Below are 11,710 nucleotides of genomic sequence, written 5' to 3'. Positions count from 1 at the left end.
CAGCAAAAGACTTTTGCCATAAGGACCAGACTTTACCATGTTCTCATACTGTCAATAAGTCTTGCATCAGAGTGAATTCTGAATGGCGAGGAAACATACTGACTATATAACATGGCGAGTCCCTTGGATGAGTTACTTCCTGCTCCTTATTTTTGGTAAATTCTTCCCACCTACCTCCATGTCATCCTTACCCTACCTCAAACCTGGTCTACAATAAGTCCCCTCAAGAGGAAGGAAGAGATAAGGATTACCGTCCTTCCCCAACTCATCAATCTACTTCTAGAACCTGAGATTTTAATGACAATTCTGGATTTTACAAATTCCCCATTGGGGGACGGGATAAAGAGCCTTTTTCCTGGCTAGAAAATCTGGTCTTTCTCTTTGGCTATCATCTGTTGGAAGTTTAGGGCACAAGGACAAGGTTGATTTCTTCCATTTCTTGATTGCTGGTAAATTTTTTGATTGCTTTTAAATTTTTATTTATTTTGGTTGTTTTGTTAGGCTCCAGGGGGTTCTGTGATCTTATTTACCTGAAAAGATCCCAGTATAAAATTTTAAAGAACTAAACCAGCTCTGGGGGTCTTATCTGGGCTGCACTTTAGAATCACTGGGGAAATTTTAACAATATCAGGGACAGGCCACATTCCTGACACTGAGTCAAGTTACCTGAAGAGTCCCAGATATTACTAAATTTTAATTTGCTTGTTTTAAAAGCCTTTCTAGTAATTCTAAATTTTTACATCTGAGAACTATGAAGTGGACCTTGTCTTCTGATTGTTCATAACTTGATACCTATAAGCATCATTTATACCCTTTATATGTGCATCAACAAAGTAAAATATTTTTAAAAACATAAATTAATAATATCTGAGTGCTCAGTCACTGAAAGCATTTCTTGATCAAGTAAGTAGGAGAGAACAGAAGAGCTGTGCAAGGTTTTATTTTAGGTATATTTTTATGTAGTTGGATAACAACTATCATATCTGAAAGGAGCAGGGAGCACCATCTTCTAAAACAGCCTTGGAATCCAACCATGGACAGGGAAGCACTGTCAGATGCTGGGTTCACTGACTTGAAAGGGAAGTTCACAATTCAATGGAAGAGGCAGCTATGCCGATAACTAGAACATAATACAAAAGAATTAGTCCAGTCACCTGGAAGTCTTCCTTCCTGTCCCCAAGTTCTAGTTTACAGGTATCATTTAGAAATGCAGGGGGTGTTTAGAAATGAAGCTGATGGCTGAGATATTCTGTGTCTAGGGAGTTTTTGAGGTGATTCGAGGAATGGGAAAGAAGAAAGCTTATGGGGCCTTCCAAATTTGTAAAAGGGCTCAAATCATGCATGGAGTCAAAAGGAGGCATCCTCAGGGCTGGGCTGGAAAAGCAGAGAATTCAGAGATCAAGGCTGTCGCCACAGCACAGAGAGTGCAGAGGCTGAGGCAGGCTCTAAAGACAAAGTGGGTACAGAGAAAAGAAAGAAGAAAGGAATGTGGAGATTCTGAATTTTTGCCTCAGAGTCTAGAATAATGGTGATGCCACTAACTTGGAATCTGGCGTTTCATGTGAAGAAGGACATCTAAGGAAAGACAATCAGGAGGCAGGTGGCCTGCACCTCAAGGGTAACTTCAGGAGAGTCTGCAGGGAGCCTGATATTTGAAGACATATGCTCACAGGGTCAGCAAGTTTGCAAAGAGCCAGGTGGAGGTCACCCCATATTCCCCAGTGATCTCTGGAGAAGAGGTTTGGTCTGTGAATCACAATGACCAGGAAAGAGAGTAGGTTGAGGGTCCACCATCTAAGATGATCTCACAAAGGATTTGAGGCATTTAAAATACCTAAACATCATTTCAACAAATTAGAATCTCAAGCCAAAACAAGGTACTAAAACTGGCCATGCACAAGCACCAGCAAAGACATGACAACTCTGTTCTTAAAGATTCACACGGCAAACCACCTGAAATGTGATCTGTGTCAGTGCTGATGTCAAATCATAAATATTCAGCAATTCTCCAGTAACCTGAACCATGCTGTTCCAGAGGCATGAACTCCATTGGTGCCTCTGGAGAGAATGACATCGACAGTTGTGGGATGTGTGCCCATAAATCGGGTCAAGGGCAGCTCTCTTGATCTACTTATGTGAATGTAAGAATAAATTAAATCATCAGCTCTAGGATGGTTCCATTTGTCTTATTCTTTTAGTGTCTCTCCATCGTTGTCATAGAGCACAAATCGTCCAAAGTTCTTGCAGAATGATGACAGGAAATGTACCAACTTTGGCAGATTCTAGAATAATAAAAAGTGGCAAATGCAGCCCTACTCTTCTTAGTTGGTCCCTCATTACCCCTCCCACTGGAAGGCAGGACAGAAACTCAAATGTGTTCTCTTTCTGAAATCAGTTCTGTCCATCCTTTTGAAATCTATATTTTTGCATGGTTCCCAAGAAGGGCACCTACCTGAACACTACTGCACCCAAGTATGAAGAAGCAGGAGGTAGATGGCCACTCCTCACACAACTTGTGCCGACAGTACTGATGTTAATATTAAAAAAAAAAAAAAAAGCCATTGAAAAAGATTGTGGGATTCAGTGTATGTTGTCCAGTAATTTAGAATAAGCAAAAATCAATGCAGACTGACTTCAGGTCCAACACTTCCATTTTAGAGTGAGGAGGAAGGTGGTGGTGATGCCTCAATTCCTCATTTTGATTTTTCCATATCCCTGTGGAACAATAATGAGTTTGTCATAGTCATTGTTTCACATGATAGAACACCACTAGAATCTGAACAAATAAAAAGGTCAGGGCAACATGTTGTAAGGTACACATTTTTCAGTAAAAGAAGTTTTGGGGTAGGGGACATGGCTTCCTGAGAGCTGGAAACTAGGAAGGGAAATGGCTCCAAAGAACTGTGCTGGAGTCCCAGTGACTACAGGTTCCTCCTCCTGGCTTACTGCTTGCTGCAGCATCTGGTATCTGCTTTCTCTTTTCTTGGGCACATGGCCCAACATGGCCACCCCAGCCCCAAACTTCATATGCCCCCTTTTCTTAAGTACTTGCCCCCTGGCTCTTTAGTTTCCCTCTCTTTAAACCCTCCTACCCCCAATTCTAATTGGCTCAGCTTTTTAAAAAGAGGTGTCTAAAGAGGACCCAATGGTGGGAAGAATCTACTCAGAGAACAAGTACTACTACTTTGATATTCAAATGATTTAGACAAAAAAAGTGTTTGCTATTGAGTGTAAACTAAGCACACAGCCACACAGACAGTATGCTTAGCAAATTCATCTATTATTTGTTTTGCATTTGTGGTTTCTCTGAAAACATAATTAAATCAGGCGAAAGGACAGAGCTATCCTGACAGGACCTAGTCTTTCTAGAATGCTTAGTATACCCAAGGTAATGTCATTAAAGTGGTTGTTTGATGCTTTGAAATTATCTTTTGTTGAAGTTTTAAACAGTTTTATTAAGAATTTGGAGTTGGGCAGCCTGCATTTGTCACCTGGTTCCAGGATTCACTGGCTGTGGGCCTTAGGCAAGGGGTTTCCCAATTTGTACCTGTTTTCTCACTTGTAACTTGAGGACAACAGACTTGTCCTACAGAGTTCTGAGGAAGAGCAACTGTGCTAATATTTGTCAAGGGCTTAGAATGATGCCCCCAAGGCATGTGTGTTCCATATCTGATATCTCTTATTGGTAGATTCGAGTAAGCAAAAACCCACACAAAAATATTCGAGAAGCACTTAATAAAATACTTTAAAAATAAGTTTATTGTAACTAACGAATATAAAATCTGACACATTTTCAAACATTTTTCAAAAAAGTAAAGCCCTCCCCTTTTCCCCCTCCCCATGAGATATAGAATACTTGGACAGAGAGGCAATACAAACCTCAACATGAAATTCTCATTCATAGTTGGCCCTAAAAAGGCTCCAACACATTATGTTCTAAGTCAAGATCCATTAAATTAAAAAGCCAACAAATCATTTGACACTTTTGTAGTTTATCTTGCTCTCTACTGGCAATATGATGCTCATTTAAAATGCTGAAGGACAAGTACAGTAACATAAGACTGCATGTGACAGATATTCAAAGTGCACAGATCTATGAAACCACAAACATTCACACAAATACTAGATGTAAAATTAAATACTGACTTAAAAATTAATCCAAGGAAATCTATGTACATTTTAGCCTTTGGCATCTGGTCTAACATGTTTTTTATTTATATAGACATCATTTTGTTCAATCTATTAACCAGCATAAATTTATTTGAACACATTTCTCATCTAACACAGATTGTTCACAGCCAATTTCACATGAGGTAGTTGGGCTGTTTAATGACATTCTAGTGAAGTTCTCATGACACATGGGAATTATACATTAAACATGCCATGAAACTGGCTCATCAGCCTTGTAGATAGATCACCCTACTTATCATAACTGACTCCATATAAACCTGTGAATAGACACACATACACAGGAGTCTGTGTGGATGAGATTAGCTGTGCAAGGGGCAGCAACCACCCCGGGGTGGTCTGTTTGTAAGGTAAAGGGAGAAAATACTGACCACACTTTAAAATATACAAAACACTTAAAACAAGCAGGATATTGTTCTTATGTTCCCACACAGCTTAGATGAAAACATTTTTCAGTCTGAAAGAGAAGTGATTCATAATGGTATGCAAAGAAATTTGAAAACTTTTGCATTGCAGAGTAGTGGTATGTTTTTTCCTTTTAATTAAAGGCTATGTAAAAACAGTGGAAGAAAGAGATCAATGCATGCGTCAACTGTACCAGAGAGGCACCATCAATGACTGTTTCATCATGCTCTGGAATGCCTGAATGCAGCAATGCAACAAGAAATCATGCAAATGGTCACTGTCCACAGGACTACTGGCTGACACAGAATGGGAACCGGGGACATTTACAGGGAAGGTCTAGTGAACAGTATGTTTACAGAATTGCTGATAGGACCCATAATGACCTTGTACTAGATAAACAGTCTTAAAAATACCATTAGACAGCAAGTGAATATATTGTCACCACTATGAAACCCCTGAGTAAACAACTGCAGATTACAAAGGGTCATATAGAAGTAGAATGTATTTCTAAATAAAACATTCTATATGCAGTTCACAGGGACAAAGGTTTTGCTATACACACTAAATAGTGTGCAGACTATAGAATATCACAAAACATCTAAAGTCAGGCCCTCTAAGACCAAACACATTAGCTCACCTAACAACAATGGCTTAAAATTTACTTAAAAATTCTACATCTAAAAACTTTCAAATTTAAAAAAGTTGGTAATTAAAAGAAATGAAATGTGAGGGTAGGGAATCTGAACAGTTGTAAAACCTATGACTAAAATCAGAAGCAACTGATTTTAATCAATAATTCAGAAATGCACCATTATGTAACCAAGTTCCAGTCTGACACGGTAGTTTAATAGGGAAAAAATTAAAGAAAAAAATTCCTTCAGAAAATTTCCAAAATGCCTCACATCATCTTGTTTGGGACCCTCTGGCTCTATTGCTTTATCTGACATTTCTTCACATGTAACTTTCATAATCAAATTCTTTCCTTTATTTAAATGTTTTTTTTAAGTACTGGGGATTGAACCAAAGGCCTCACCCATGCTAGGCAAGTGCTCTACCACTAAGCTGAATACCCAGCCCTTTATATTTTGAGACAGGGTCTTGCTCAGTTGCCCATGCTGGCCTTGAACTCATCATTCTCCTGCCTCAGCCTCCTGAGCAGCTAGGATTACAAGCGTACATGTGCCTGGCTTATAAAAACTTCTTACTTTGGCTCTTTTCCTCAGAGTTAATGAAGTGTACTTTATTTACTGGTCCCAACTACATATTTTCTCAATTAAAAACACTATTCTGAAAATATGAAGCATTAACTTTCTGGTAATGTTTTTGGAATAATCAAAAGATGCAAACTTCCCCAGTGGCACCACCTGATATCAGCATGCCTTTCAGGTGTTACACATTATGGCATTAGCTGCCCTTTAGCTGTAAACAGGGATTCTGCCCAAATCTCTTATGGTTTGGCTAGGTTAGTACCAAATGCCTCCCTAGGCTAGAAACTGCTACTGGCCCAACAACTAGAAGTGGGAATAGATTTGGTGTGTTAATGGGAGCACTGATGAAAATTTTTAGTAGCAAAGAAGAAAGAAAAGTCACAAGGCTGAACTGTGAAGTTCAGATGTCTCCATCATAGAATAATGGCATTAGTAGGGGAAGCTTTCATTTTCAGAATGACACACAAATAATAATGAGAAGGTATGTCAAGCCACTACTTAATGAACATGTGAATTCCCTGGGGCTAGGGGCTGAGCATTCTTAGAACCTCCTTGTGAAACTTCCTTCAAAGCTGAAGCAAGAACTCACACACACACAAAAAAATCATTTCCTTCTTATAGTTAAAAGTTGGTTTCAACCCTGAAAGATATCCCTCCAATTTACCATTTTCACCAGTATTAGCTGTAATAAATCAGATTTACTTTCAAATTATAAGACTTGCCATCTTTGAAAGGTCTTTGTTCAACACAATAAACACACTGATACGTGGCGAGGGCAAAGGCTGGTTTCCACAAGTGACGATAGATGAAATTGAGTATGTGAATTGCTCATAAGGGGTCAGCAGTGCTGCTTATTTGCTTCTGCTAATATCTAGTAAGACATACCTCCTTTTTCTTCAGGTTCTCTCCAAAGGTTATGCTAGAATAGGAATCCTAAAAGTGTTTTGAGCAATGAAAAAATGACTTCTCTGTCACCAAACATACTAGACTTTGCATCTTTCACTATCAAGGTGAAAGAAAGCTTAGATGTTCCAGAACTTTTGTTGTACCATGGACCATTTTGTTGTACCATGGTACATTTTGTTGTACCATTTTTTCATTGTCTCCTTCTTATAAAATAACTGCAAATAAGCATAAATTATATCTTTAACTAAAATGAAGAAACAAATATCACAGATTCAGGAGGAAACTCCAATTTTGCTAGGGTTCAAGGTCAAGCTGCATTTGTTGTTTGGTATAAGATTTACCAAAAAATAAAACACTGTTTTATTTAAGAATCCTCAGTTTTGCACATCTTAGGCAAACTTAATGTTTCAGTGAGGAACAGGGTGAAAAAAGAGTGTTTGGAAGCTGAAAGGAACGCAAGCTATTCTATCTGATCTGGGTTCCCAATGATCCTAGATAATACTAAACTCCTCTTCCTCCAAAAATTGAGTCATAAACACCTATACAGTACCTATAAAAATATGAAATATCAGCTCTCCTTTTGTGTGCATTCAGAGCCATGACAGCAACCTGAGATTATTTTCAAAGTGCCCACCTCTTCTCCAAGAGACCATAAGAGTTCACCTGAGGTGATGAGGAGCACCAGCAGTTGCTTAGTACAGTCATACTTCTTAACATGAATAATTTCCTGGTAGCCATCTCCTATTATTGGCACAGTGCCTAAAGTATCTTTCCTCAGAGTATAAGCAAAGTCTGACTGCTTTTTCTTTTTCCTTTTTGGGAGGTGACTTCAAGCACAAGTGTAAATTGTCCCCTAAGCCCACCCTCTCATTTATACCAGCCAGAGAATGAGAGTCATATAAAGTACTCACAGAAGTGAAGGAAAATAACATAGAACTTAGCAGCTACTAAGAGCAAATGCTAAAATATAATACAATCAATATAATTTTATCACCCTTTTTTTCCCTGGCCTTAAAAACATATGAAGCTGTTTTTCTAAATTTAAGTACTTTGCAGAAGTTCTTATGTAGATGAAATACCTGCTCTTTTTTTAAAAAAAATATGATCTAATTTTTCTTGGTGGGGTCTTGCTATGTTGCTCACGCTGGCCTTCAACTCCTGGACTCAAGTGATCCTCCTATCTCAGCCTAACACCAAACCCTACTTGCTTCATTAATTTCAGCTAACTAAATGAACAAACAAACAAAATCCGTACCCTCCCTATTGAAGTTTTCTAAGGAGATGATTTCCCTGCACTAGGGGTCTCTATTAAGAATAGCATTATCCATAGTTGCTCCATTCATGTACATCCCTCAAAGGAACTCACTTCTACCATGGGAACTACCTTATGCTGGAACTTCCCCTTCTGTTGCCAGAAGGAAGTAGCCTTTGATGGGGAAGGCACTCATGGCTTTTCTCCTTTGCACACTCCAAGCACACTAGCCTACTACTGGGAGATGAGGGCCCCAGTTTGGGGAATCATACTTTGTAGAAGAATGCCTGCCCAAGGTTGTTTCATGAAATTCTCAAGTTCCATCTATGAATTCTGACATAATCCAAAGCTTTTGAGATTGATAAGCAGCTGCACTTAGCTCTGTACTCTTGGTTATTAAGCTGAACTTGGTGAGGGAGAAGATTCTAGAGCCATAGCCCCTGAATGTTAAACCAAGTTGGATGCTGAGGCTGGCTCAATTAAGACTGCTGCTGAGAAATCTGCTCTCCATTTAATTATTTTACTTAAATTATGGGTCTTTTTCAAAGAACATATTTAGTTCTTGAAAAACACTGGGAATTATGAAAATTTGAATTTAATTGAATGGTTCTTCAACTTTGTGTGCATAAGAATCACTTGGGAAGTTAGTCCAAATGCAGATTCCTCAGACTCAACCCCAGATTTGGGTTCTTCAGGTATTTTGGGAATATGCTCTTTGAATAAGCACTCCATTTGACTTTGATACAGAGGTGGTCCACTTTGAAATCACCTGGCTCCTCTACTTAAGAGGGTACCTTAAGCAGACCCCTTTACCTCTAAATTTTACTATGCATAGGAAATAGGCTGGCTAAGAGGAGGCACTAGGTAGGTGTCATTTCAAATGACCTGGCCCACCACTACTACTGTCCTCCAGAGTGGGGTTAGGGCACACCGCTCATCTCATGAAGCCATAGTCTTCTACCTATCAATGGGGATGGCAGTCCATGTTATCATCCAACAATCTCATGGTCTCAGCAATGACTAAACCTCTTCTCACAGAGAAGAGATTTCTTTGAAGAACATCCACAAATAGCAAATTCTACATTGTAACTGCTTCAACTAAGGGGCTTACCCTCCAAGTGCTCATTCTAAGAAATTTAAACATTAACTGACTTATCCTTGATACAGAATTTGCTCATTTATAGCTTAGGTTTGAATATCCCTTTAAAACTAAAATCTAAAACAAAACAATGGCAACAAACTCATTTGTGAAGTCTGCTCTTATTACTTGCCGTTCAAGTCTGTAACAGCTATGATTTGGTTTCCAGTAGGTCCGTTGAACTGAAATATATAGCACCTTGATTTTTAAACACATAAAACACTTATTTTAAAAAATTATGTATAAAAGCACTGGGTTTTGCCTCCTCCTGTCCATCCCCCGCCAGGAAAGGGTTTGGAGAGGATTGAAGCTGTTGCTGGAAATTAAGTAGGGCAACACAACTCTTTAGCAAACTTTATTCCCTGAAGTTAGGAGGCGATGTCCTGCAGCCGTCACACCACTTCATCAGACTCCAGCCCATGTACCTCATATAAAGTGTCCAGTATAGCCAACTGCTTTTCCATGGCAGGGAGGTAAAGGCTGAGGTCCCTCTGCATTCCAATACTGAAAGCTTCTTTCTGGTGGTCGCCTTCCTTTATGGTTAAAGCAGCTACAAAATCTTCATAGGATGGAGCTGCCCTCAGAGCTAACTGAAAAAGAATCACCTGTGAGAATCTGCATTGGAACTGTCTCTCATACACTTACACACTCACATGCATGCATACACACATGTACAAGAGCTGAGGACAGCACGGGTAAAGACATATGAAGATCCTTTAAATTCATGAGTTCTCTAAAATTATGTTGCAAACACCAGTTCAAATAACTTTAAGGCTAGAAGAGGCAAATATGTACTCGGGCAATCCTCATGATGAATAATATCACCAAGTCAGGGAATGTAAAGAGACAGAAGTTTGAGAAAAGCTCCCTTCTTGCCCACAGTGTGATCCAGACCATTCCCCCTGAATTCTCAAAACTGACCTGTATATATGTTGCTGTATGTGTCTGTTCCCATGTCTAGTTTTCCAGGGTACCTCACTCTCCTGTTTGTATCTCACATCCATATACATTTCTTTGAACATTTCCTATTTCCTCCCACATGGAAAATTTTCTTTGCCACTCTGAATATTTTCTAAAAAGGAGGGAGTCTAAGTTTGTTTATGTACTGATGCTTTAACATATTTTATTCCAGTTAATCTCTATAAGAACTCTGCATGGTTTATGTTCCCATTCTATAGATGAACATCAAATGGCTAATGAGTGCCTGGGCCAAGATCTGAATTTAGGATCATTTCTGTGCTTTGCAACCACACACCACCACTCCATGCCACTTCCTAATGAAATATTTCCCAGGCTCTTTATTCTCCTCTCCCTCTCTTTGCAGTTCATTTCCTAAGCTTGCTAAAATTTGCTTTCTGTTATCCATTAGATTGGCTCTCCTGAGATGAATAGAGATTAGTGATTATTGTACTATAGTTACTCTCCTGATCTTCCTTATACTTTGGAAGACTTAGAGATTGGATCCTCCTCAAGTCTGCAGGAAGAGAGTGACTGGCACAATAATGCAGTGGTTAAGCACAAGCCTGGGTGAGGCTGACCTGAACTTCTATGTAAAAGCTTTCACATATTTGCTTGAGGAATTAAGAAAAATGTCCAACTCCTAGAACCTCACTTTTCTCATTTGTAGAAGGTTAATATCACTTTCTTTATATTAAGGATCAATGGGATAGATAGAAAGTGTGTGGCTGATGGCCTAGCATATAATAAATATTTGGATAATAGTATGAATACAGGAGAAAGAACAGAAAATAAAGAGAAGACTGTTCTCTAAAAACACAATCTGAGGGCTGGGGATGTGGCTCAAGCGGTAGCGCGCTCGCCTGGCATGCGTGCGGCCTGGGTTTGATCCTCAGCACCACATACAAACAAAGATGTTGTGTCCACCGATAACTAAAAAATAAATATTAAGAAATTCTCTCTCTCGCTCTTTAAAAAAAAAAAAAAAAAAAAAAAACACAATCTGAGAAAATATCCCAGAACTGAAGGACAGGAGTCTTCTGATTTAAAAATCCTAAGTTCGGAGCATGATGAATGATGAAGAAAAAAAGCATATCATGAGAATTTAAGGTGTGAGGACAAAGAAAAGATTCTGAAACCACTCTGAGGGAACAAAGAATTGTTTATATATAATGGAACAGGAATGAAATCAAATTTTCTAATAGTGACACTGGAAGCTGGAGGGCAGTAGAGTAATGCCTTCGAAGTTCTTAGGGAGAATGATTATTAATCTAGACTTCTATACCCAGACAAACCAGCATTCTAAAAAGGAAAGGCAGAATTAATGCTGGAGTTCACTTTTCTTGTCTGGCTGAAGAGGAAACAAAAAAGATCAAATGATAGCTGGTTAGTGAACAAGCTGGAGGCAGAGCCTGGGTTGGCATTAGTTTAGGAGACTAATTGTTTGAAAATAAAGTTCACTATTAGGCTGGTTAATGAGTCAAATTCCTTGAATGGAAAAGACATTTCCTTGAGCAACTGAGATCAGTTAGGATGAATTTAGCAATATTAATTATCATGTTATAAAGTTCAATAAACCTTCAAAATAGGGATGACATAGGAATAATGGTAGACTGAAAGGGCAATCAAACTATGGATTTAATTTATCTATTGATA

At 38.8% G+C, this 11,710-nt stretch overlaps 1 protein-coding gene across 3 annotated transcripts in view; it reads right to left on the bottom strand.

Moving 5' to 3' along the window:
• Positions 1 to 945: 945 nt before the first annotated feature.
• Positions 946 to 11,710, bottom strand: part of Plekha8 (pleckstrin homology domain containing A8) — a 55,447-nt gene continuing 44,682 nt past the window's right edge. The window contains exons 14-16 of one of the 3 annotated variants that reach the window (XM_026401565.2): positions 9,523 to 9,687; positions 2,453 to 2,715; positions 946 to 1,120 (exon numbers count right to left, since the gene is read on the bottom strand). In XM_026401565.2, the coding sequence (XP_026257350.2) occupies positions 2,686 to 2,715; positions 9,523 to 9,687 (195 nt within the window). In that variant the 3' untranslated portion in view covers positions 946 to 1,120; positions 2,453 to 2,685. Of the gene's footprint in view, positions 1,121 to 2,189; positions 2,283 to 2,452; positions 2,716 to 9,081; positions 9,688 to 11,710 lie in introns of those variants that run through there. The other 2 variants (XM_026401566.2, XM_026401564.2) reach the window with 2 other exon arrangements.

Source organism: Urocitellus parryii, chromosome 3 (assembly GCF_045843805.1).
Source record: "Urocitellus parryii isolate mUroPar1 chromosome 3, mUroPar1.hap1, whole genome shotgun sequence".
Taxonomy (NCBI): domain Eukaryota; kingdom Metazoa; phylum Chordata; class Mammalia; order Rodentia; family Sciuridae; genus Urocitellus; species Urocitellus parryii.
This window is presented reverse-complemented; position numbering and strand designations above follow the sequence as displayed.